The 26,937-nt window shown below is 43.4% G+C and overlaps 1 protein-coding gene and 1 long non-coding RNA gene across 5 annotated transcripts in view; one reads left to right on the top strand and one right to left on the bottom strand.

Moving 5' to 3' along the window:
- Positions 1-84: 84 nt before the first annotated feature.
- LOC116976822 lies at positions 85-21,196 on the top strand. Its single transcript, XR_004413057.1, has 4 exons — positions 85-154; positions 426-433; positions 12,279-12,283; positions 21,187-21,196. It is a non-coding gene; the product is annotated as an uncharacterized LOC116976822 (long non-coding RNA).
- Positions 4,902-26,937, bottom strand: part of ltk (leukocyte receptor tyrosine kinase) — a 168,450-nt gene continuing 146,414 nt past the window's right edge. For all 4 annotated transcript variants that reach the window (XM_033026776.1, XM_033026773.1, XM_033026778.1 and 1 more), the window contains 9 exons: positions 24,293-24,383; positions 22,770-22,834; positions 21,824-21,965; positions 20,260-20,357; positions 18,575-18,667; positions 16,229-16,330; positions 14,344-14,478; positions 12,521-12,611; positions 4,902-9,823 (listed from right to left, as the gene is read on the bottom strand). In XM_033026776.1, the coding sequence (XP_032882667.1) occupies positions 9,029-9,823; positions 12,521-12,611; positions 14,344-14,478; positions 16,229-16,330; positions 18,575-18,667; positions 20,260-20,357; positions 21,824-21,965; positions 22,770-22,834; positions 24,293-24,383 (1,612 nt within the window). In that variant the 3' untranslated portion in view covers positions 4,902-9,028. The remainder of the gene's footprint in view (positions 9,824-12,520; positions 12,612-14,343; positions 14,479-16,228; positions 16,331-18,574; positions 18,668-20,259; positions 20,358-21,823; positions 21,966-22,769; positions 22,835-24,292; positions 24,384-26,937) is intronic.

The following is a 26,937-nucleotide window of genomic DNA, read 5'->3' as shown; positions in this document are numbered from 1 at the left end:
AAAGAAACTGACAAGTTACTAAAGAACCTTCCTTCTGAACATTCTTCAGATCATCATCTGGATTTTTTTTTTTTTTAAATTTTGGATAGCCACAACTGATCCATATGTTTCCTTCTGTTGGTTTGTCAAGTGGCAGGCTGCAAAAACATGAACTGTAGGGATCATTTTTACATTTACCAAGCCAATTTACCTACAAACCTTTATGTCTTTGGAGTGCGGGAGGAAACGGAAGATCTTGGAGAAAACCCACGCAGATCATGGGGAGAACGTACAAACTCGGGATCGAACCCGGGTCTCCAGCGCTGCATTCGCTGTAAGGCAGCAACTCTACTGCTGAGCCCAATTGCCGATCCATTAGTAGAAAATCTGCATACAATAAAATGCTCCAATACAAAGGTCTTGTTTAAAAAATCAACACCACCTAGTTAACATAGTCTTAACAGTCTGGGTTATATCAGACTGTTAACAGTCCAGTGTACCACTCTGATATACTCATATCCCTTTATTAGAATAGTCTGATAGGCCCACAACCCCCAGTGTAACTCTGTCAGCCTTCTGGTCACTATCTGATATGCTTACTGTCGTCACTGTAACATTCTATATCCCACATCCCCCACTGTAACAATGCACCACAACTCCCCCACCATACAAGACATTCTGATATATACCATATAATATATAACAGCATATCATCCTCCAACATTTTCGCCACCTCCAACGGGATCCCACAACTGGCCACATCTTCCCATTTACACCCCTTTCTGCTTTCTGCAAAGACCGCTCCCTCCAAAACTCCCTGGTCAATTCGTCCCTTCCCACCCAAACCACCCCGTCCCCAGGTACTTTCACCTGCAACCGCAGGAGATGCAACACCTGTCTCTTTACCTGCCCCCTCGACTCCATCCAAGGACCCTGACAGTCTTTCCAGGTGAGGCAGAGGTTCACTTGCACCTCCTCCAACCTCATCTACAGTATCCGCTGTTCCAGGTGTCAACATCTCTACATCGGCGAGACCAAGCGCAGGCTCGGTGATCATTTCGCTGAACACCTCCGCGCAGTCCGTCTTAACCCACCTGATCTCCCGGTGGCTCAGCACTTCAACTCCCCCTCCCATTCCCAATCTGACCTTTCTGTCCTGGGCCTCCTCCATTGTCAGAGTGAGGCCCAGCACAAATTTGAGGAACAGTGCCTCATATTTCGCTTGGGCAGTTTACACCCCAGCGGTATGAACATTCACTTCTAACTTCAGATAGCCCTTGCTTTCCCTCTCCATCCCCTTCCCCTTCCCAGTTCTCCCACTGGTCTTACTATCTCCGACTACATTCTATCTTTGTCCCGCCCCATCCCCTAACATCAGTCTGAAGAAGGGTTTCGACCCGAAACGACACCCATTCCTTCTATCCAGAGATACTGCCTCACCCGCTGAGTTACTCCAGCATTTTGTGTCTACCCTGATATATACCATACTCTATTTAACACTTTAATGCAATCTGCACCCCTCTCCATAACATGGATACATACAGCACCCGTCATTGTAACACTTTAATATATCCACTATAAAACTCTAATGTATTCTGCATCCTTCTCTACAGCACCGACACACCCCACACCCCTCTCTATAACACTCTATAACACATCCCACACCCAAAACTACAACACTCTAACACACTCCACAGCCTTCTCAATAACATTGATACACCCCTTACCCTGACTGCAACATAGTGATATATCCCAACCCCTCTCTATGACAATCTGATATATTCCACATCCCTCACTGGACACACTGATGTATTCCACACATGTCTCTATAACACTGACACACCCCACTCCCCACTCTGCAAACTTCTCTCCACCTTTCTTATTCTCCTTCCTCCCTCTCTAGACACTCCTTAAAGCCAAACTCTTTGTCCAGGTTTGAGCTGCCTACTTTATATATCTGTGTGATTCAGTGTCAGGATTTGTTTGATATTACTCCTGTGAAGAAGTTCAGGACATTTTGACTTGTTAAACGTGCTGTGTAAGTGAAAGTTGCTGTTTGAATATTCGCTGTATCTCCTCCAAGGCCGATGTTTCTTTCCTGATCTCCTGACTTATTGTAATAGTACTTGTTCTAGCAGCTGACACCTACAATGGAGCTGACCTTGTGGCTTGATGTTCCTATAAGGTTTCTGGTCCCCGGCCCTGCACTCTCTTGCAAATCAGGCCTATAGATCAGTGCCTGCATGTAGTGACCCAGCAATCCTGAGAAAACCTACATCAGTTACCAGTCCAAGCTGAAGTCTGAAATCAAAGGTGCTACCTCTGTACGATTGTTTTTCTGGAATCATTTGTTACTGATGGTCATATCAAGTTGCCTGACTTAATGTTAGGACACTGGCCTTTCATCCACTGAACCAGAAGAGAAACGGACCAGTAACTGTGAGTGTCCATTCTCAAGTTCTCAGCGGCTTTTTTCGTGAATGGAGAGGCCTTTATATTTGAAGAGTGTTTAGGCATTCATGGCTGTCCTTCCAATCAGTTACATTTAGCCCCCATAGCTCAGGAGCCATGGTGGTGATACAACGGTTCAGTGACTGCACAGAGGCTTGTCCTAACAAACCAGAGATCTGAATCCACATCCCATCAAGCGGTGGATTTTGGACTAACATCGACGAGATCCCTAAACACGGGAACATTCTAGGTGTGACGCAGTATCTCTGGGGATTTATGAAAATTACAAGGGCTTTGGGGACTTACTTATGAACTCCAAACTTAAAATTGGATAAATGATAAGATGTTTTCTTCTTGTTAATAAGCCTGGTGTTTTTTTTACCGCAACCCAAATTCTTAATATCAAACACTAGCGGGCACAGGTTTAAGTGAGAGAGGGAAAGTTTAATGGAGATTTAGGAGGCAAGTTTCTTGTACAGAGAGAAGGAACACTCTGTCAGGGTGGCAGTGGAAGCAGATATGATAGCAGCATTTAAGAGGTATTTAGACAGACACATGAACATGTAGAGAATTGAGAGATATAACTGTAGGAAGGAACTGCAGATGCCAGTTTAAACCGAAGATAGACACAAAATGCTGGAGTAACTCAGCAGGTCAGACAGCATCTCTGGAGAATAGGAATCGGTGACGTTTCTTGACCAGAGCTTTTTGTGTCTATCGTGAGAGATATAACTCATGTGCAGGCAGACATATGTTTTAAATAGGCATCATGGTTAGCACAGATTGGCCATATACACATCATGAACCTGTGCTGTATTGTTCTATGTTCATGTTCTAATGGTCATCTGCACTAATGGCAGCTCTTTAAAATTGGATTAAAATCTCAAAGTGCCTCAATGGAATTTAACCCAACTTTCTCCAGACAGTTAATCCAGGAATTTAGCTGAGCTCCATGATGTGCTATGTGATGGACCAATAGAGCATGAGGGGCAAACTATAAAGGCTAAGGTCATGGAGTAACGGGAGAAGCAAGGAGAAAGCAACTTTTAGAAAGAGAAAGGCATTGGAGAAGCAGAGGAAAAGAGCAAAAAGAAATATATGCATTAAAACAATCCGTTTATTGGAAGTGTATGCCTTGGGTCACTGTTAGGATACCTCAGGGACACTTTTGAATCCAAGCCCAAAATCCCCTCTTGAGAGTGGAACGTCTTCCAATCGAGGTCCCATCTCCAAGAAACATGTCTGAAAAGCGTCCCAATTGAGGTCTGGACTTGTTGGATTGCCAAAGGAGAGCCATAATCTCTAATGGAATCATGAACATCCTGACAGCTTTCAGTCCGCAAATATGGTGTTCTCCACCATTTCTATTTGTTGTGAGGTAGCCGGGGATGAGATGTAAATGTGATTGTACAGGACTTTGTGGAAAGCGGAAAATCACCCTGTAATTAAGGTGGAGACGCGTTTAATCTGTGTACACTGGATATTCTGCCAAATATGAGCACTGAGGAATTGCCACTGTTTATTACTGAACACTACTGATAATTGTTAAGAGTGTGATTTTGTAATATGTAGTAGGAAATGGGCTGTAAAATAAAATTTTATTGTATTTACTATGGTCTTAATCAAAATTGCAAGCATAAGCCTCTTCCAATATGTCTGAGTCTTGGACCGAGAGCTGGTCACCTACTCTCATGTCTTCATGTGGCTCTGTGCCAAAGTATTGTTTGATACCCACTGTCGTAAAACAGCTCATTGGTTCAGTGATCAAATTATATCTGAATGGAGTATTCTCATACTTCACTTTCTCACTTTTTGTGGTGGTATTGGTGAAGTCCGCCAACTGTCAACCCAGCCTTTCATCAGTGAAAACTTTCTTTCAAACTCAACAATAAAACACTCCTTTCAACTCACATGGAATGTGTAGGCGCATGTCAGGAGGCAGTGAAGCAGGAGACTGCTTGCGGTTGGATTTTCCATGCATAGATGGTTAGGAACTTCTTACAGTGCGGTACCGTGTATCTCTGGAATTCACTACTCTGTAGGGTTTGCGGGCTGGATTATTGGGGAGTCTAAATGGAAAGTGGATGTCTAAATTTGAAAGAATACAGTGTTAAATAATGGCAATGGTGCGTTGTTGGTCAATCCCAACAATCCACGTGGAAGATCACACACAGTTGGCACGGCTTTCTGAGTTCCATAATGTTCATAACGCGGCAGATCCAGTTATGCAGACTGTTCCCACTACCACCTGTACGGTCTCGTCATGCCTCCAGTGTGTGGTGTGAACTGTGAGCTGAAGTAGAAATGCTGGCAGATGCTTACTCTTTCCTGGCTTTGCAACGCTGGAGTAAGCTGCAGAAGTGCCCACCGCTAACCCGTTTCGCTCGCTCTGAGCAGTTTCAGCAGGTCTGTATCCTTCCGTTCCAATCGGAGCAGCAGAATGGGCAAAGAAACTTTCACAGGAGCTTGAAGTTTAATGTTAATAAGCTTTAATAAATTTAAATGAAAACAGTGCAGTTTTTGAAGCGTTCTTCTGTACAGACATTACGAAGAAGTTAAACGAGACACAAAATCAAAGAACCAACTTGTGTTAATATTGTACAGTGATCGCGACTTTTTTTTTTGCCAAACAATAATCGACCGCCTGAACGAAAGCTGAAGATTGCTTAAACTATTCACAGTAACATGGCAACAACATCAAGTTGGGGTTAGATCAATCTTATTCCGCAAAACTGAAACTGAATGTCAAATTTGCTTTGAGCAATCAGATCCTGGCTCAGACCGTACACCCTGTTAGTATTCAGGATTCCCAGCTCATCTTCCGGACCGAGGGAACCAGACATTGGGCCACTGGATGTCTAAACAATTGGGTGCCAGATTATTGGAGATTTACTCCAATTTTGCGAATAATATATATCATTGTCAGCATCAATGAACCCCAATTTCCTGGCATTGATTTGTGTTACAAGAACAACATGTTAAGGCATCTTGATCCAGCTACAACTTTAATAGCAGTTAATTAAACGTGTTAGATATTTAGTAAACTCTACCAGTAGCAAGATTCTTATAAACTGTAACAGTGTTAATAACTATTATTTTTAAATTACTTCACAGTGGTTTAACTACATAATACAGCTTGAAAGATTCTATTGTTAGCATCCAAAATGTGTATTATTGACACATTTTTGTACTTTTCAATAGTTAATCCCCTCCCACCAACCCTCTAAATTTAATCTAAAAGCCAGTTAAGGTCCAAAGCTACAAATAGTTATAGAAAACTTGGTGTTAAATTAAGAATGCCAGCTCACCAGAATTTTTCTAAATTCAGAGCTAAGGGCAAAAAGGGAAAAGTCATAGGGCAATTGAAACCATTTTTTTTCCTTTTATTTAAGAAGGAACTGCAGATGCTGGAAAATTGAAGGTAGACAAAAGTGCTGGAGAAACTCAGCGGGTGCGGCAGCATCTATGGAGCGAAGGAAATAAGCAACATGTCGGGCCGAAACCCTTCTATTCTATTTCTTTTTATTCTTGTTGTCTTTGCAAACATATAGGGAACGAGAGAGAATGATTGTTTTGTAAAGGGTTGCACTTTGGGGTGTAATTCAACCTCAGGGAGCCTGACCTTTGCCCACTGACAGGCAACAAACATTTCCTCCAAAGCAAAGCTTCCAGAGAGCTTCTACGCTCTAACTCAGATAAAAGACACAAGAAACAGCGTGTAAGGTTGGGGGATTGGAATGGCAATTGAAAGGCTGTCTTCTCAATGTCCTGCACATGTCATTTTCCAGCCTCACTTGTCAATGGTTATGTTAGATATTTCACTGGACCTCTGCTAATTACAGCCTTGCTGCAATTCCATATACCTGTCTGCAGCAATTGTACATAAAAACTAATGTTATATCCAGCTGCATGTATTTCTGAATCTAATCTACAATGAATGATTGGTATTTACTTATCATGATACATAGAGGCCATTTCACCCATCTGGTCCCTGCCAGCTCCCATCAGCATCAGACCCATCCCCTACCATTAGCCCTGCAGCTCTGAAGCGTATTCTGTTTCACCTGTTCATCAACTACCCTTTGCCACTTACAATACCAAGAGGTCATGTACCGTGGCTAAATAATTAATCGGCAACCTGTCTTTGGGATGTGGGAGCAAACCAGAGCACCGGAGGAATCCTAGGCAGCCAAGGGGAGAACCTGCAGCCTTTTGTTGACAACCCCCAAAGTCAGGATAGGACAAGTGTCTCTGGACTGTGAATCAGCAGGGCTATTTTTTGAGCCACCGTGCTATCAAAAAATAGTAGCCATGTTAACAGTGCTAGTCTACCAGTACTACCCATCTATATCAGAAATTCTTGACGTTTATAATACTGATGTGGAATTCATCTTGCTAAAATTTCATATATATTTTAAGAAAAGAAAACAACTATTTTGGAATGATAAAGAGTTCTTATGTCAACTCATGCATAAATGATCCAATGAAAACCTCCACCAGAAACTACCTGAGATATACACATTATTTGAAGACTTTATGGTGAACCTGGTGCTGTTTAATATCAAGAATGAACTACATTGAATTATTCAATGCAGCAACAACATTTCACATCTATAATATAACTATAATATTCAAGGAATTTGTATGCCACAACTTTGGCAACAACCAGGTACTTAGAGGAGGGGGAGAGGAGAGAAGGTTAGAGAAGGGCAATAGCATGAATGATACTGCAAAAGGAAGAGCAAGGAACAGGAGAGTGAGGTTACGGAGGGGGAGCACCAGGGGGGATGGAGGCAGAGGTGTGGCAATGTGGTGGAGGTAGGTGGAAGTGGAACGTGAGTTTGGGAGGTAAAAGAGTGAAAAAGTGAGAGGTAAGGCAGTGGAGCATGGATGTTGGGCATTAGGGAAGAAAGTGGGGAGAAATGTTAAGGGGAGAATAGGGAGTTGTTGGACAGGAATGGTGAGTGTTAGATAGAGAGGAGACAGCAAGGAAGGAGTATTAGGGAAGGAGAGGATAAGAGACGTTGTAGGTGGTACCATACAAACTATTGAGGTACTGTTAATAAATGAAGAACACTTGTTTGTGATCACGATCCTTCGAGAAGAATGTGTGAAGGTGTTAGAGAAAGTAAATATTAGATGATCCATTCAAATGCTTTGTATAGAGATTATTTGCAAAGAGTCTAACCTTTTTTGCTGCAAGACACCTCAATGGCAGGCATTGTGATCCTACCTGGAGCACTGGATTAGAAGGGATTAGTATTTGCTCTTTAAGCAATAGTTTGAAGTGCCTCAGTTACCAGGTGATTGACCTATTACTGGGATTTATGTCAAAGAAAAATGAAACAAGCCCTCGTTTACAAAGCTTATGATACTGCCCAATACTTCCCATAGGTTCATTATCCCATTTCAAGATAAAGGGAGTCTTCTATCAGAAGTCAGAAACCTTTCAAAACAAGGCTCAAGGCATTGAGAGAACAATAAGCATGTTACAGCATTGGTTTCAGTTCCGCACTCAATTATCTCAACACGTTTCCTCTGTCTTGAACACCAGTGTTGATAAGTGTTTTTATCAAAAGTCATCTTGGTTATTATATGAATGTCTATTGCAGGGAGCCTCTAACTTTATCTAAATGCAAAATCCAAAGACATGCACCTCATAGCAATTTTAAGAATACTATTGTAAAATAGGTCATTGTAGTTGGGAGGAGATTTGGATTAGATAGCTCCAGTCCGTAGTGCTAATTTATTAGGTTTCTCCCAAACATGTGGCCTTTAGGTGTTAGATCCCCAGCTCTTGCCCCCTCTGGGGTGATTGTTGCAAGTTTCTGATTGTTGAGATTGTCATTCTGAATCTCAGCCCTGTGCAGGGACTTGAACTGCTCCCCTCGATCGTGTGGGATTACTTCACTGGGCAGATTTGCCAGTTAATCGATTATGCCACATACACCGAGGAGGTTTGCAAGTGGGGTAATAAAACTCAGAAGCGCCAGCTATTTCAAGTTCCATAAATGTTACGGGCAGCAAAACAAAGATATAATGGGTGGTACTTTTCGTACTGGGGTCTAAATGATAGCTTCCAGTCTACCTTGAGCCCTGTAAGGATTTACAGACCTGAAAAGGCGGCTACATTACAATCTGGACACAGTGCCCAATGGAAATGGTATACAGTGCCCTCCATAATGTTTGGGGCAAAGACACATCATTTATTTGTTTGCTTCTGTACTCCACAATTTGAGATTTGTAATAGAAAAAAATCACTTGGTTAAAGTGCACATTGTCAGATTTTAATAAAGGCCATTTTTATTAATTTTGGTTTTAAATGGAGGGGGGTCTATGTATAATTTCTGCTATCATTTCTACATGGTGAAACCAAAAAGTTTTAAAATGGACTATATTAAAATCGGACAATGTGCACATTAACCACATGTGATTTTTTTTCTATTACAAATCTCAAATTGTGGAGTACAGAGGCAAATAAATAAATGATGGGTCTTTGCCCCAAACATTATGGAGGGCACTGTATATTTTACTTGGTCTGCAGTCTGACTGAACTTGGTCAATCCGTGTGACGTTCCTGACATGGGTGATTTTTACTTTACACGGGGGTAATGCTGAGGTCTTCAGACAGTGAAAGGCCTGAGTCGCGGTCTCTTGCCAACTTCTCTGGGTTGCCCAGGCCATGCATTTCTTTATTGAGAGGCAGGGCCTTCTGCCCAAGACCTTCTTCGTCACTCGCATCCATCGAGGAAGGGTGCTCCCCTTCAGTGTCGTAGCCCAGACCGTCGTAAGCATAGTTAATGTTCCCACAGGGGAAGCTCTGCAGTTTGGCCAGCGCCAGCCCTCCTATCTCCAGAGGCGGGTAGTGAGCGATGGGGGAGGGCGACTCCGGCGAGCTGGGCGGGGAGCTGCCGTTGCAGTCCAGGCCCAGGTCCTCATGTTCGGGGGAGGACGCGGCCTTGCCCTCCCCTTCGGACGCCATTGCCGCCACCGGCGTCGTCGTTGCCGCCGTTGCCGCTGGCCTGCCGAAGCTCTCGGAGATCCAGGAGCCGTAAGTAGGGTTCCACAGGGTTTTGGAATGGTTTGGCAGCTTCTGCCCTCGCTGGGGCTTAGCCTTGGGGTGGGGACTGGCCTCGGCATCTTGGCAGAGCCAGCGGTGGCCGAACGAGCCCGTCTCCACGTTGCCGCCGAAGCTGTCTCTCTTCGACAACTCCTGAGGACGTTGCAGCTTTGGCCCGGCGTGCAGGAACTCAGCCATTTGAGGAGCAAGACTTGGGCTGACTCTCAGGGGTGTCAGGCTGTTGGCGCTGTCAGGCCGCATCACTGTACTCCCTTCTTCTTCAGAGCAGGGACCATACTCAACAGGGAGGTGTGTGTTCACAATGTCTGGATCCTGAAGACAACACACAAAACACAACACAACTCATAAGTAATCCAAGCAGAATTAGGCCTTTAGGGCCCATCAAGTCTACTCCGCCATTCAATCATGGCTGATCTATCTCTCCCTCGAACCCCATTCTCCTGCCTTCTCCCCATAACCTCTGACGCCCGTACCAATCAAGAATCTGTCTATCTCTGCCTTACAAATATCCACTGAATTGGCCTCCATAGCCTTCTGTGGCAAAGAATTCCACAGATACACCACTTCTCAATACCTCTTTCAATCTCCATTCTCCCAACTTCCTTACCCTCCCACTTTCCAGAAGAAATATTGTCCTGGCCTCAATGTAAAGCATCACACAGGCACCATTCCAGAGCGGAGAAGACATACTCCTCCTAGTATCTTTAGCCAACACTAATCACACATAAAATTACATGATTTTCAATGTGAGCCTATCATTGTTAGTAACACTTCATAAATTGGACTCGCTTTTTCTGCGTAACCGCGATTACGAAATACTGTGAAGTTGCAAAAAATATTTTTCCATCCTCCTTAAAGAAGCTCATTCAAAGTTCAGCACCATTTGACTTCATTGATTCCCACAACAACATTTGCTTTGAATTTATCATTCTAATCATATTCAAACTCCTCCATGGCACAAGCTCATCATATCTTTGCAATCTACTCCAGGTATACAACCCACTCCCATTCTGCATTCATCCGAGGTGAGAGGGGAAAGATTTAATAGGTACTTGAATAGTTTTTCCACACAGAGGGTGGTGGGTGTATGGAACGAGCTATCAGAGGAAGTAGTTGAGGCAGGTATAATAACAAGATGTAGAATACAGCGGCAGAGTTGCTGCCTTAAGGGCCTGTCCCACTTGGGTGACATTTTCAGCGACCGCCTGAAAAGAGGTTGTCGCGTCGTGGTCGGGTCATGTAGTGACGCATGTAGTGATGCGCAGGTGATGCACGGTGTTTCCCTGTCGCCCCTGGATTTTGGAATGTTCAAAATCCAGGGGCGATACCTGGATGTTTCATCATGTCGTGCGCCCTGTCACACGCTGACATATACTGTCCTGCGAGTGACGCCCGGTTAGGGTTAGGGTTAAGATTGGGGTTAGGGACCACGGATGGGCTGTAAAATATTATTCCTTCAATGCATGGATTTTTAACATTAATATAGTAATATTAATGCAATAAAATCAATTGTGCAAATGAAAAGATGTCTGAGTCGTTCAGTTTTATTTACAGATGTATTGGTCCGCTTCCAGATCCAATCACTGTCTTTAACTTTTCACAGGGATGGATTCAGTGAGTGTAGACTGAACTCCCCTCTCCCCTCCACCCCCCTCTTCCCCCCTCCCGCCCCATCCCTCCTTCTCCACTCCCCCTACCCTTCTCTCCTCCCCTCTCCCCCCTTCATCCCTTCCACTCTTCTCCCTCTTCTCCACTCCCTCCCCCTCCCCTCAAATCCCCTTCTCCCCCTCTCCCTCCCTTCTCCCATTCTCCAAACCCACCCCCTTTCCCGACGCCCCCTCCCCATTTGTGGACCCAGCCTGTGGCAGCTAGATCCCACTAATAGTACTGGACAAAGGCCACATTATCTTTTTTAGTAACATTGACTATGGGATAAATGCAGAGTTTGACAACAACACTCCCCAACTTCCTCCCGCACTACAAAGACGCGCAGGTTTGTATAAATTGTCCCTAGCGTGTGTGGGATAGTGTGCGGGGGATCGCTGGTAGAGGGTGGGTCCACAAATGGGGGGCGTCGGGGAAAGTGTGGGGCGGGGAGGAATTGAAGAATGGGAGAAGGGAGGGAGAGGGGGAGAAGAGTGGAGCAGGGAGAAGGGAGGAAGAGGGTGGAAGGGAAGAAGGGGGGGAGGGGAGAATGGTAGGGGGTGGAGAAGGAGGGATGGGGGTGTGAGCGGGTGGAGGGGAGAGGGGAGTTCAGTCTACACTCCATCCCTGTGAAAAGTTAGAGACGGTGATTGGATCTGGAAGCGGCCCAATACATCTGTAAATAAAACTGAACGACTCAGACATCTTTTCATTTGCACAATTGATTATATTGTATTAATTTTAATATATTAACGTTTAAAATCCTTGCATTGAAGGAAGAATATTTTACAGCCCATCTGTGGTCACTAACCCTAACCCTGACCCTAACCGGGCATCACCCGCAAGACAGCATACGTCAGCGTGTATGTCGTACAACTTGATGGTTTTACGGGCATCAGTCACTGACGCTCGCAGTCGATGAAAAAAACGCAAAGTGGGACAGGCCCTTTACAGTGCCAGAGACCCGTGGTCAATCGTGACTAAGGGTGATGTCTGTACGGAGTTCGTACGTTCTCCCCTGACCTTCGTGGGTTTTCTCTGGGTGCTTTGGTTTCATCCCACACTCCAAAGACGTGCAGGTTTGTCGGTTAATTGGCTTGGAATAATTGTAAACTGTCCCTAGTGTGTGTAGGATAGTGTTATTATGCGTGGATCGCTGGTCGGCACGCACATTGATGGGCAGAAGGGCCTGTTTACACGAAACTAAACTAAACTAAGTTAACTGTAATCCATAACTGGTGACCAACGGAGAGCTTTGTCAGTGTGGTTCTTGTTGAAATGTACAGCAGTCATTTTTGACACAGCTGCCTTCTCCCATCAATGTTTATTCTACAGTCGCCACTGAATACACACACGGCTCCTTACCTGAGTACAGTAGTTAATTCTTTCCAAAATCGTGGAGAAATCAGGCCGGTGTTCGGGAGTATGCTGCCAGCATTGGGTCATGATACGATATCTAAAGGGAGGTTAAAAACAGATATGTTCATCCAGTCTGTACTATATTTTAAACAAAATCCTGCAGAAGGAAGAGACAAGATCCAGCAGGTCTGGAATCATGAGCAAAAAACAAAGTGCTCAAGTAACTGATCTCCTCACCTGGATCCAACTATCTCTGGACAGTTCTTGTCCCACCCTTTCCCCTCCCATCTTTCTGCCATCTATTTCCCCTCCACTCCATCACTCTGAAGAAGGGCCCTGACCTAAGATGTCCATTACCTTCACAGAAGCTGCCTGACCCACTGAGTATCTAATTATTAGTAATTTTTTTTTATTTATTAAAAAAAATTAATGTTCCTCCAGGACATTTTATTTGCTTCCATGTAAGACAGACAGTTTTTAACAGTACTTTTCATAATGTCAGGGCAACTCAGAGTGTTTTACAGCTAATACAGCTAATTAATTACTTTGGAAGTGTGCTTTCTGTTGAATACAGGAGTAAAGATGTGGTACTGTAATTATATTGGGTCTTGGGAGACCATATCTGCAGTATTGTGTACCATCCTGGTCTCCTTATCTAAAAAAGTATATATGCTGCCGGGGCCATGCAATGAGGATCCATCAAATTACTTCCAAAGATGGTGAGGGTCTCCACGCCTGGAAGTTGAGTAAACCAGGCAAGTGATCTTTCAAGTTAACAAAAAGAGAAGTGAAACTGACAAAATTCTTACAGGTCTCAACAAACTGGATGCAGGAAGAATGTTTCCCTTGGCAGGAGAACCTAGGACCATGGGGAAGTGGGGGGGAATGAGGGGGAGTGTCATGGTTTCAGGGAACACTGAGATGAGGAGAAATATCTTCACATTAACATAGTGAATATTTGGAATTCACATTCCCGGAGGGCTGCGAAGGCCCATTCACTGAACGCATTCAAAACATTGACGGATAGATGCAAGGATATTAAGAGAATGAAAGGAAATGGGGTCCGTGTGAGAAAATGTATTTGAAGTAAAAGATATGTCATGATCTCGATGATTGAGGGAGCAGGCATGAATGTGCCCTGCTTCTTACAATATAACAACAACAATATATACACTTTCCCAGCTGTACAACACTGAGGTTGTGAAATTTGTTGTGTAAATGCAATTTCCTAACACTTGCATTCACATTGATTCATAATCATTAATGACTCTGTGTTAAACAATAATCTTTATTCAGCAATGTTCATGTCATATGTCATCCATGCAATTTGTAATGGTCAGGTTGATCCTAGATGAGGCCATATTACCTGTTCATTACTGCTTAATTCACTCAAAAAAAATGTCAAGAACATTTTCCCAATGACTGGTTTTTAATGTTACTGTATTTAGTTTAGATTGGAGATAGAGCATGGAAACAGGCTCTGCAGCCCACTGAGTCCCCGCCGACCATCGATCATCTGTACACACTAGTTCTACATTATCCCACTTTCTCATCCACTCCCTACACATTAAAGCCAATTTTATAGAAGCCAATTAACCTACAAACCCATGCGTCGTTGGATATGGGAGGAAACAGGAGCACCTGAAGGAAACCCAGGCGGTCACAGGGAAAAGGTACAAATTCCACACAGACAGCACCCAATATCAGGATTGAATCCAGGATCCCGGGCTTTGTGTGGCAGCAACTCTACCAAATGCGCCACTCTGACACCCATTTAAGGTTAGAAAGCGTACCAATATCTCATCACGTGCTTCTCCGAGATTACTTACACAGGTCCTGGACAGTTCTTAGGAGGGTCCATTCTTCCACCACTTGTCACAAATTCCAGAACTTCCTGATTGCTCTTGCAAGGATAGGGCATGTACCCAAGTGACAGAATCTCCCAAAGCAACACTCCGAATGACCTGCAGGGACATTTATGAACAAGAAAGAACGTATATATTTAAAATGATTCAATGCGTTTTACAACCAATCTATGAGAATGTAAAGTAGTGGCATTGCCAAATATGAAATAAAATGCTAGAAATACTTTGCTGGTCAGAATGACCCAGGAGGAACAAAATTAACATTTCTGTTCAAAGTTTCACAGATGCTGCCTGACCTGTTTTTGGTTTTTATTTCAGGTTTCTGAGTCTACAGGTCTTTTTATTTATTTTTTTTTTTAATTTCCATTTATTCAGTCATGCAACATCCTACCCTGGTTTGACTTCCCAACATTAAACTCCATTTGCCATTTCTCAACCCACCTACGCAGCTGATCAAATCCCACTATACTTCATAACTTCTTCACAGCCTACGATACCACCTATTTTTGTGTCATTTTTGTGGCAAGTTTAGTCTATTGCAAAAATATGAAATCTGTCTGAAATGTTGGTGGAATAATCATTATGATAAGGCCACTACCTCCTTTCGCATATTTCCCTCAGAATCCTTTAATGCACTCCAGAGGAAACTTGGGGGGACGTTCATTTATTCAAAAGACCAATATTGTAACATTCCTCAGTGTGGCCCAGGAATGCTTTGCTGGGTAGTCTGCTCAAAAATTTAAAGAGGGTCTTGGAACTTAAACCTTGCAGAATTTGGGTTTAAGAGAGGTTCTGCCGAGAGGCAGCCTCGTTGACAGAGTGAAGGCATCTTAAGTGTCCTTCAAGTTTGAAGCCTACAAGCCACGGGGAGGTTGCAGGGTTGTCAATCTGCAAGAGGGTCAAGTTCATGGAGAAAATTCCGATCAGAAATGTGGGCATTGAACAGGTGTCCCATTGCTTAGGATCAAGTGGGCTGAGGCATAGCAGGTGGAGTTTATTTCAGATAAATCTGAGGTATTGCATTTTGGAAAGTCAAACCAGGACGGGACTTGCACAGTAAATGGTAGAGCCCCAGAGAACTTTGTAGAGTACGGAGATCCGGGGGTATAGGGACACAGTTCCCCCAGAGGCAGATGCAATGGCAATGTTAGTAGATATTTAGGAAAGGTTTGGAGGTACACGAGTCGTACATAGCAAATGGCACTAGATCAGCTATAAAGGTGGTCAGCCTGGACAAGTCGGGCCAAAGGGCCTATTTCTGTTCGAAATGACTGCATTTGATAAACTGCATTCAGAGAATGGGGTGGACAGTAAACAAGCCCGTTGACATGCGTTTGGCACCATGTTAAGTTACTGCAGACAATTCATTATATCTAGCGAGGTGTGCTTAACTCGCTGGAAGGCATTCTACAGAGCTGCAGAGGCACATAATGACCACAAAGGTGGCACAGTAGCACAGCTGGTAGAGCTGCTGCCTCACAGCACCAGAGACTTGGGTTCAATCCTGACTTTGGGTGCTGTCTGGGTGGAGTTTGCACGTTTTCTCAGTTACCACATGGGTTTCCAACGGTACTCCAGTTTCCTCTCATACCCCAAGGACGTGCAGGTTTATAGGTTAATTGGCTTCTGGAGTGTAAGGAGTGGATGTGAAAGTGGGATAACATTGAACTTGTGTGAACAGGTGATCGGTGGTCAGCATGTACTCGGTGGGTTGAAGGGCCACTTTCTATGCTGTATCTCTGGACTCTAAAGGGAGAACATGCATTAGTTTCTCTACAGCAGCTTGCATGCTGACTACAAGGCACAATCTGCCTTGAGCTGCTAGTGTTACAAGTGTCTGCTGCATTACCACGTGTCTGTCTTTGAAGTGAAGATTCCTTCAAGGAAAGCCTCTGGAGGCATCCACTTGACCGGCAGCATGGCGCGCCCACCTTTCCTGTAGTAACTCGCCCTGGAAAGACACACAGTGAGATAAAGATCAGGCAATGAGAATTACATCTGAGAATTAAGCCAAGCTTTGGGAATGAACCACTTTCCACAAAAATAATCACCAGCCTTTCTGGAGCACATTTAGCAACAACCCAGCGGTATGAATATTGATTTCTCTAACATCAAGTAACCCTCTCCCTCCGTCCCTCCCCCACCCTGGTTCTCCTCTGTCCCTTCTCCCACCCTGGTTCACTGTCCTCCTGATTAATTTTACTGTTTGTATGCCTCGTTGACACAATCCCCTCATCCAACAATGGACCATTCTACATTTTCTTGATCATCGTCTGCTTCGATCTTTCATTTTCACACCTTTCCCTTCCATATCTCTAGTTTCCCTCTCCCCTGACTCCCAGTCTGAAGAAGGGTCTCGACCCGAAACGTCACCCATTCCTTCTCTCCAGAGATGCTGCCTGTCCCGCTGAGTTACTCCAACATTTTGTGTCAATCTTCGGTTTAAAGCAGCAGTTCCTTCCTACACATCCTGATGTACTTCACAGGTGCATTTTTAAACAAGATTTGAACCGTACAGGCAAAAGTGGTTATGAAATACTGGGCCGAAGAGTTGGTTTTAAAGGGCAGGGGGGTTTCGGCCCAAAACGTTGCCTATTTCCTTCGCTCCACAGATGCTGTTGCACCCACTGAGTTTCTCCAGCATTTTTGTGTACCAGGTGGTTTTGAAGGCTGGCTTAAAAATTGGAAGGCAAATAGAGAGGTGGGGTGGGTTGGAGAGTGATTTCAGTGCTTCGTATAATGGTGGAGAGGTTAACATCAGGGGCGGTGTCAGGGTGGGAAAGGGGGGAGTGTAGTGATTAGAAATGTTATTGGGCTGGAGGAGGTTTACAGAGATAAGGAGACATAACACCACAGAGGGATTTGAAATGAAAGGATTCAAGCTTTAAGATGAAGACATCAGTCAACTAGCAGCTATTGTAGATTAGTAAACATAGGAGTGATGAATGGATGGGAATTTGCTGCTCACACTTAACCCATTGTGAACATTTAGATAAGATTGGGTCTGTCTTGAGCCAGGGCAATCAGGAGTTCAGTGAAAGCTAAGAAATGCAAGGCTAAGGCACGGCAACGGTTGATGTAAGGGTGGAATCAGGTCATGTTTTTGAGGTGGAAATAGGCTGTGGTATGGATTTGTGACCACCTTGGTTTAAATCCATTCCCAGGATTTAAAATTAAATTTCATATTTCCCTTGGGCAGCTTATACCCAAAAGGTATGAATATTGACTTCTCTAACTTCAAGTAACTTTTGCTTTCCCTCTCTATCCATCCCTGCCCCTTCCCAGTTCTCCGACCAGTCTGACTGTCCCCGATTACATTTTATCTCTGCTTGCTTTGTTGTCACCTTCTCCTAGTTAACAATGATCTCCTAGGAACATGTAGATCTATATCCTTGATCTACATCTCTTTTAATGTCTCGTTTTCACATCTTGCCCTTCCTTCTAGGTGCCTCCCTCTCCCCTGTCTCTCAGTCTGAAGAAGGGTCTTGACCCGAAACGTCACCCATTCCTATCCAGAGATGCTGCCTGTCCCGCTGAGTTACTCCAGCATTTTGTGTCTATCGCAGGGTTACAAATCTCTTTGTCGGGGTTAGTAACTGGAAAATTGAGCAGGCAGCAGGGATTGGAATGCACGCCTGCAATGTTCAGGATATTTAGCTGTAGGAAATTTCTGCTCATCTGGTCCTGAATACAAATTGGAGATAGCAGAACAAATTGGGCTGTAGCTGGGTGCTGTCACTGTGCGGACTGAAACCCACACTGAGTTTCAGGTGGTAGTAGTAGCAGGGAAACTAAGAACATCACAGATTGTGGGAAGAAAACTATTATAGGTAATTCTTTCGCTACAACTGGACAAATATATATGGAAACCAGTAGGTATCCCACCTGGGTACATGACAGGGGAGAAATGTTGAAGGAGAATGATTTGGTGAAATATGTCAAAGACTAACATTGTAGCAGGATGGCACAAGACATATTATGTGACCTTGTGAGCAGTTGTTAGCAGGGTTTGTACACAGAAAAGCAAACAGCACAATGATATGATGCCCAGTCATGGAATATTAATAATTAAGGTGTGATATCAAGGCATTGATGTATTCCAGTAAACAGCATTTAAAGGATTGACGAGGCCAGACATCAACTTGAAGAGCTAAATCCAGTGCAAGCCAAACACAAGAGACAGGCAAAGATGTACCTATAAATGTCTCGAGCCATCCCAAAGTCTCCAATTTTAGCTGCCCGCTTGGGTCCGGTGCAGGTCAATAAACAATTCCTTGCTGCAATGTCTCTGTGAGAAACCAGCGAAAGAGTTAGATAAATCTGACACCGATATGTTGGACAGAATCAAAGCAATGACAATAACTGTCTCTGTTATTACTGCAGAACTGCAGTAGTAACAGATCATAGACATACCAAACATAATGAGGAAAATATGCATTGATTACAATGGATGGAATTGCTTTAATAAAATGGGCAGTACTGTAATATTAATAGTCATAAGTATATCAATAATAAAAAACTCAACAAAAATTGAGAATAGGCATAACCATTAATATATGGACAGAATTGCAGAAGTAATAATGGACATAGCTACAGTAAAAATAACGGGAACTTCCATAACTACAACATTAATAGTTAATACCACTGTAAAAACAATGACCAGAACTTTTCTCTGATAAAGCAAGGGTGGACGAGGATGGCCCCTTGCTTCCACCGCATTATTGTGGGCTTGAGGTGGCTAATGAGGCTAATATGGGAACTGTAAACTCTTGCTCAGATGGGGAAGGTTGTGCCTGAAGGAATGGGCAGTGAATAATTTGTGAGGTAGTGTGTTCCTTCCACTACCTCCGTAAAGCTTCCAATACATGGTGCTCAAAACCATCTGGAATTCTGGCATTCTGCTTTTTTTTTAAACTAAAAATAAATGTGATCAATTATTTACAATAATATGCACAATAGAAAACAATACCAACAAACCCACCACCATAAAACAAGTAAAACAAATATTCTTAAATTCTGAACATTACACAACTATATCACCATCCTTGTCAATGATGCACTTCACCCCCCACCCCCGCAGTGCTCAGCAATCCCGGAAATCCCCCAGGGTGCTCGTGGACAGGACGTAGTCCTGCTCAAGTACCACCCCGGCGCGGACCTAACCCCGGAAAAGGGGCAGGCAGCCGGCTCGGGTGGAGCCCTCTTACACCTAGTGCCGGGACTCATGGATGGCCAGCTTGGCCAGACCAAGTAGCATCCTGGCTTTCTGCTTTGAGAGGCTCTGAGAGGTCACAGGCTAGAGATTCCCAGGAATCATTGCCTTTCTCCATGGAGTCTCTGAGGACATCCTTAAATCCATTCCTCTGTCCACCTGGTAATCTATTTCTGCCACAGGGCTTGGAACAAAGTGGTCTGTATGTGGAGTCTGGTACCAGGCCAGTCAGCAATGTGGGCTGCACAGCAGAATTAACTGAGTGTAATTGGGGCCCTAATGATGGGAATGCCATCCTGGGAGAGGATGCTGACCATTCTTCCAGCGAGTTGGAAGACTTTCGTAAGTTTGGTGGTATCTTTGTCGAGCCTTGACTGCAGGTAGTCCAACGCTCAGAGGTGGTGAGGGATAACTATTGTCCAGAAGACCATGGGATTTGTGCCAGGTCTCAAGTCTTATCTTCAAAACTGCTTTTCTCAATTGGCCACAGGCAAAAATAATGAGCATAGCTGTGGTAATAACAATAGCTGTAACTACCTGTTCAAAAAAAGTACAACTTCACTAGTCATAAAGCAAAAACAACTGGTATATATTTCATTAAAGCAAAATCCAATTTCTTCAACCTGATAATGATTCTGTAAACTAACATCATTGGTATCATTGCCAACCTGTGAATGAAGTGGTTGTCTTCCATATATTTGCAACCACAAGCTATATCCTTGGCCATGCACAGAAGGTCCAGCATTGTCAATGGGGATGTGTGTGCCTGAAATAAAGAAATAAGTGACACTGGTGTGGGTGATGTGGTTTGTTATATTTAATTCATTGTGAGAATGAGAAACCTTTAAAAAAATGTCCTCTCGTCAGCCAAAATGAGGTCTTGTTTTTGGATAAATGAGTCTAGCAATAACTCGGAGTGAGGCTATTTGTTCTATGATCATAAGTCCCAAGGATATCATTAGGTTAAAGACTATCTGGATAGTTTAGGTCAGAGATACAGCGTGGAAACAGGGCCTTTGGCCCATCGTGCCCGTACCGACCAGCGATTCGCGCACATTAGCATCAACCTACACACATTAGGGACAATTTTTTACTTTTATACTAAGCCAGATACTTGATGCATTTCTGAAGAAATATAAATGAAAAGCAGAGATATATGCTAAGCTTGTTTATGTTTAGAACATATGTTCACTAAAGGACAGAGAGGCATTCGAGAAGGTGCAGGGAAAATTTTACAAGGAAACAGAATTAAAAATTATAATCAGAAAATCTGAAAAGGCTGTCCTGGGAAAATAGCCTTCAGAATTATGAAGCTTGGTGCATGCCTTTAGAATTATGAAGCGGGTTGGTTGAACAAAAATGAAGGTGTTTACTTTTGTGGAGAAGATCAAAATACAGTTGTAGGAAGGGACTGCAGATGCTGGTTTAAACCAAAGATAGACACAAAATGCTGGAGTAACTCAGCGGGACAGGCAGCATCTCTCGATAGTAGGAATGGGTGATGTTTCGGGTCGAGACCCTTCTTCAGACGGGTTGGCTGTGTTGAAAATGCTATGTAAATGTGACTGCACATTATACCCTACTTCATAAACGAGACCAGAGTTTCCTGTCCAGTGATGGGACCACAAATGTAGATCAGCTGTTGAAGCAGGAGTCAGGTAATAATCATTGAGTCTGTCATTGCTTGGTTTTAGTTATATTTTCTAATACATATTATCCCACCTTAATGGATCCCTGCATCACAGAGCATCACAATTGACCGATTCCCAAGAACCAGTTTGATCCTGAATACACTCACTTGCTATTAGGGAAGAAAGTAATTTATGTTAATGGCATGTGTCACATGAGGCAGGCTGTAAAGTGGAGGAGATTAATGATGTATAGAGTATAGAATGATACAGTGTGGAAACAGGCCCTTCAGCCCAACTTGCCCACACTGGCCAACATGTCCCAGCTACATTAGTCCCACCTGCCTGCGTTTGGTCCATATCCCTCCAAACCTGTCCCATCCATGTACCTGTCTAACTTTATTAAACTTTGGGATAGTCCCAGCCTCAATTACCTCCTCTGGCAGCTTTTTTCCATATACCCACCACCCTTTGTGTGAACTGTGTGAAACATGACTGGCCATGTTTGTGTTTGTCTGTCTACTACTCAAGCCAGATGTAATCCGTCACCCACTTCTTAGCGGCAAAGTGAAGGACCCGCGCAAGAAACATTGGGAGTATTTACTTTTGTGCTTACAGCCTTCGGCCTGTTTTCTCTGAGAAAAGTCTTCATGTCTCCTTCCGACATGAGTTCCAGCAAGATAAATCGAGGTAGGGCTTGGAGACTCACACCAATACACTGCACAATGTTCTGATGGTTAAACTTGCTGTTAGAGTGAATAAATAAATAATATATAGTCAATGTACAAAAGAGCATTGAGTACTAAATCAATACGTGGTGATAAAATATCTTATGTGACTCCCATCTTCCAGTAAAGAAGGGGAATCACAGCTCCATTGTAATTTTTATTCTGATTTAATTTATTATTTATTTGGATTAATTTTGCAGAAAATGTTAATGAATAGCTTATAAATACATTCATACAGCTAATCCCATTTTACCAATGGTATGTAACCAGAAGACAAATTTACAGCTATTTAGCAAAAGAACTGAGAATCATTATTTTTATCGTAATAAAAATGATTGTGATCGGGATTGCTTTGCTCAATGGGATGTTGAAGCCAATGCAGGTGTGCTTCCCAAAAAGGAAAATAGGCGTATGTCTGATTAAAAAAAAAGGAAACAAACTAAGAGCTACAGTTGGTTGGGAGATGTTCTGGCAAGGCAGAAAATACAGGAATGAAATTTGTGTAAAACAAGTCAAAATTAAATTTTAGAACAAAGTAAAAGTTTGGGAGTAGGTTGATAGACTATATCTTTTTGGTGAGGAAGAGCATTTCAGAAATAAGCTTCTTAAATATAGGATGCATTTAATGAACATAATTCGCAATCTGACTGGATGAGACAATAGGAGAAAGAAGAGGGGGGTAAGACCGAATGTTCACCTCCCCCCTTTGAATTTACTCTTTATTCCTAGTTATCCTTCGCTAATTTACTACCAGTGTCCCATTCAATTTTGAAATGTTCTAAACCATCAAGGGATGAGAAAGGCACACAAATTGTCAGTTACCTAATAATCAATGCCTCCATCAGGAAATCCATTTCATCTTGTTCGGAGCAGATTTCTGGAAGAGTCTGTGATTGGAAGCAAATGAGTGCAGCAGCATGTTAGCATTGAAGAGCTAGGAATGCAAGAACCTAATGACAAGAATGGACCATGGACTCATTTATTTCCATCCTCATCCAAACTTTTGTTTGATACCCTTAATTTTCAAAACCTTGAAGCTCAGTCTTGGGCATTTATAGTCTACTAAAATAAGATAATTACATAGATTCACAATCTATGTTAAGAAACTTCTCATTTAGGTATTAAATAACTAATTTCATATCTTGAGACTAAGGCTTCATTGAGGTATACAATCATACAGCACAGAAACAGGGCCTCACCACACTATGTCCACACTGATCACTGATCTCACCTATATTAATCCCATTTACCTCCATTTGATCCATAACTTTCTATATTTTGCCGATTCATGTGCTTGTCTAGGTGTCTCTTTGATGTAGGGAGACTACCTGCTTCTACTACCACCTCAAGCAACTTTTTGCAGATCCCAACCATTCTCACAGTGAATCGATTCACTCTCAGCTCCCTTTTAAACATCCTATATCTCAAGCTAACTTTTGGCCATGTAATCATAACCATATATAGATTAATTTGATTCATCATTCCCTCACTTTCGAAAATGTTTTCTCATTTTTGCTGCCAAAGTGGCTAATTTCACATTTTCACGAGGATGAACTAAGGGAAGGACTTGAACTTTATTTCGCCTTCCATCACAGTGAGGAACGTGTAGGAGTCACTGTGGTGGATGTTCATGTTAAAATGTGTGTTTGAGTGATCTGTTACTTTTAATTGTATGACTGACCTGGCCAATGAAATTCATCGTATGTTGCAAAACATACTTGGCGAATAAAGTGTGATTCTGATTCTAATTTCCCCATATCATGTTCCATCTGTCACCTCATTTGAATTCTGGAGGATAAATTTTCTCACACAGTGGGTGATGAATATCTGGAATGAGCTGCCAGTGAAGTGGTGGAGGCAGTTACAATAACAATGCTTAATGTACTTGTTGACAGGTACATGGATAGGGGAGGAATATTGACCAAATGTGGACAAATGGAATTAGCCTAGATTGATGTGGGTTGATGTGGATTGAGAGGGTCCTTTTCTATGCTCTACATTTCTTTGATTCCATGTTATGAATTGTAAGTAGCTCACCTATTATTACGTGCAATCTTTTAGTTGCATCCTACTGATCCAAAAATCACTTTTTATTTTAAGTTTCATTTTCATTTCTCACTGACCAATCCTTAATAAACCCAAGATAGACACAAAATGCTGGAATAACTCAGCAGGACAGGCGGCATCTCTGGAGAGAAGGAATGGCTGACGTTTCGGGTCGAGACCCTTCTTCAGACCTTAATAAACCCAAATGGATTACACTTAATCTCCTGTTTGAAGCTAGTTTATAAAAGTAATCGCCATCCTTCCATCAGACGAGGAGGTTGGGAAGGTCCATCACTAACCTTGATTGCCACTTGTAAAGGGATGGATTCGCCGCCGATTCCAACCACTTGGCCCTCGTACACTTCACCAAATGCACCGTGACCAAGAGCCCTAGGAAATAAAGAGTGAACTTTATTATGCTGGGTTAAGCTTGGCAAACGGACCTTTTTACAAGTTGCATTTTAGCTACATTGACAAACACAATATGTGGACGGAAAGAATTTCACAGGGAGTCTGGAGTTTACCCTCAGATCAAGTTGGCCATCTTGGCCGACATCCATCTTTGAGCAGATGCTCTCTAATCCAAAGTTTATATTCCTTTTATATTATTCTTTATCAACCTTTCCCACCCGTTATTTCTGCCCACATTTGCTGTGAATACATAGAATAAGGTTAGTTGGCTTTATTGTTCTATGCTCTAGTGTGCTATTTGCTACATTTTCATTTCAATCAGATATTCACAGTGATAAGTTCCCACCCTGGAGTCGGTATACAGGTTGCTATGTGGTATCTAGGCATAGGTTCACTTGAGTTCATTTTTAGCTCGCAGCAAATGGATGAAGCTGATATTATCCATTTCCGAACTTGTTTCCAGTGAGCCATGTTGCCCCGCCGTGACTATTATGCCACAGTGTCCCTTTACACATTAGACCACAACCTCGCCGTCTATGTGTGGAGCCAGGGTGAGGCATACCCTGTGGACACTACAAGACAATCTACCACACCCTTGGGTTCTCCTCAACATGATTTCACATCCATTTACTTGCAATGAACGGAGGATTATCGGCCACAACCTCCCGATCTGACCTCTCAGCAGAACTTTTTGCAATTTCATCAAGGCTTTCTCTCTTGACTCGCTGCAACATGGTCTCAAGCACAGGCAAGGTCATAAGTTCATAAATTTTAGGAGCAGAATTCGGCAATTCAGCCCATCAAGTCCATTCAATCATGGCTGATCTATCTTTCCCTCTCAACCCCATTCTCCTGCCTACTCATAACCCCATCATCACTGACGGCTTCCTTGTATCCTTCATCAGCCACGTTCTCCCCCTTTCACACCCGCAGCTTTATGTGTTAGGTCCTGGTTCTAAGCAAGCTGACCTCCAGCATATATCTAGTTGATACCTCACCCCCGGGACATGGTAAATTGTGAGTGGTGTATGCATCTGCTGACTTCTCCAGCAGGATGAAGGGGCGGTGCATTCATGCTGTCACCACTGGCACACTGAAGGGCCTGTCCCACCTTCCCGAGTTATTCACGAATTCTCCCGAGTTTTCAAACCCGCAGAATATTCCTAACGACTCCGTAGGAGGCCGTAGGAGTCCGTGGATATATCTTAGCAGCTCGTTATGCCAGCCACAGGTACTCGGGGCATCAGGTAAGTCGGGACGTTTTTTCACCATGATGAAAAATGTCCACGAGTAAAGAAATAGCCCCGAGTACCTACGACTGGTATAACGAGCCGCTACGATATATCTACGGATTCCTACAGCCTCCTACGGACTCATTACGAACATTCTGCGAGTTTTAAAACTCGGGGGAATTCGTAAATAACTCGGGAAAGTGAGACAGACCCTTAACAGCGGCCTTGCAGTTACTGTTTGAACATTCAGAACAGACCACCACCATCACTACAACATATCAAGTCCAAATCAGAGCCTAGAGCTGCTGTGAGGCATTGCACAACCAAATGGAACCTCTTCCACTGCAGAGTAACAACTGCACACTGGTAAAACACTGTTTAAAAGGATAGACACACGGAGGGCAGCATCTACGTCTATGCACACGGATGATGAGTCACTGACTCAACACCTTTAATCTGGTTTGGATGTTAAGAATGCTTTGCTTGGATATGGCTTTCATGTTTTGTTGCACAACCAGCCATAGAAAGAATCGCAGAAGAATCAGGGAACAATATCAGTACGAGGTTACTGGTTATTATTGGTAAACCCGTATCTTTCAGTTTAGTTTTGTTTAGAGATACAGCGCAGAAGCAGGTCCCTTCGGCCCACCGAGTCCACGCCGATCAGCGATCCCCGCGCACTAACACTATTCTACACACACAAGGAACAATTTACGATTATACCAAGCCAATTAACCTGTACGCCTTTGGAGTGTGGGAGAAAACCGAAGGTCTCAGAGAAAACCCATGCAGGTCACGGGGAGAACGTAAAAATTCCAAACAGACAAGCACCTGTAGTCAGGGTCGAACCCAGGTTTCTAACACCAAATGGCACTAGCTCTACCGCTGCGCCACCGTGGCTTAATTTCACAGAAGTGCATTCAATTGGGCCTTGAATTCATCCACACTGTGTCTCGTGCATTACATTAGGGCTACTAACATTGGGTGAGAGTTGAGAGTGAGAAATTGCGAGAGACCAAGTCTGAGGGAGCGTAGCAACCGGGGGGGGGGGGGGGGGGTGAGGGTGTGGGAATGGGGGGTAGGGTGTGGGGGGGGGGGGTGTCCCCCGTCCCATTGGTACGAAGCTTGCATTTTTCAGCTTGAAATTGTGCAATCTAGTGCATACTGTAGTGAGTCTTTTAACTTACACTTGAATGAAATATTTATGCTTTAAATTGGATTAGCTATGAATAAGGTTAGGCTAAATTACATTCCTAATTACATTCCACAGTAGAGCCAGGCTCTGATCGTCAGGTGCAGCA

This window comes from Amblyraja radiata, chromosome 9 (genome assembly GCF_010909765.2).
Source record: "Amblyraja radiata isolate CabotCenter1 chromosome 9, sAmbRad1.1.pri, whole genome shotgun sequence".
NCBI lineage: Eukaryota > Metazoa > Chordata > Chondrichthyes > Rajiformes > Rajidae > Amblyraja > Amblyraja radiata.
This window is presented reverse-complemented; position numbering and strand designations above follow the sequence as displayed.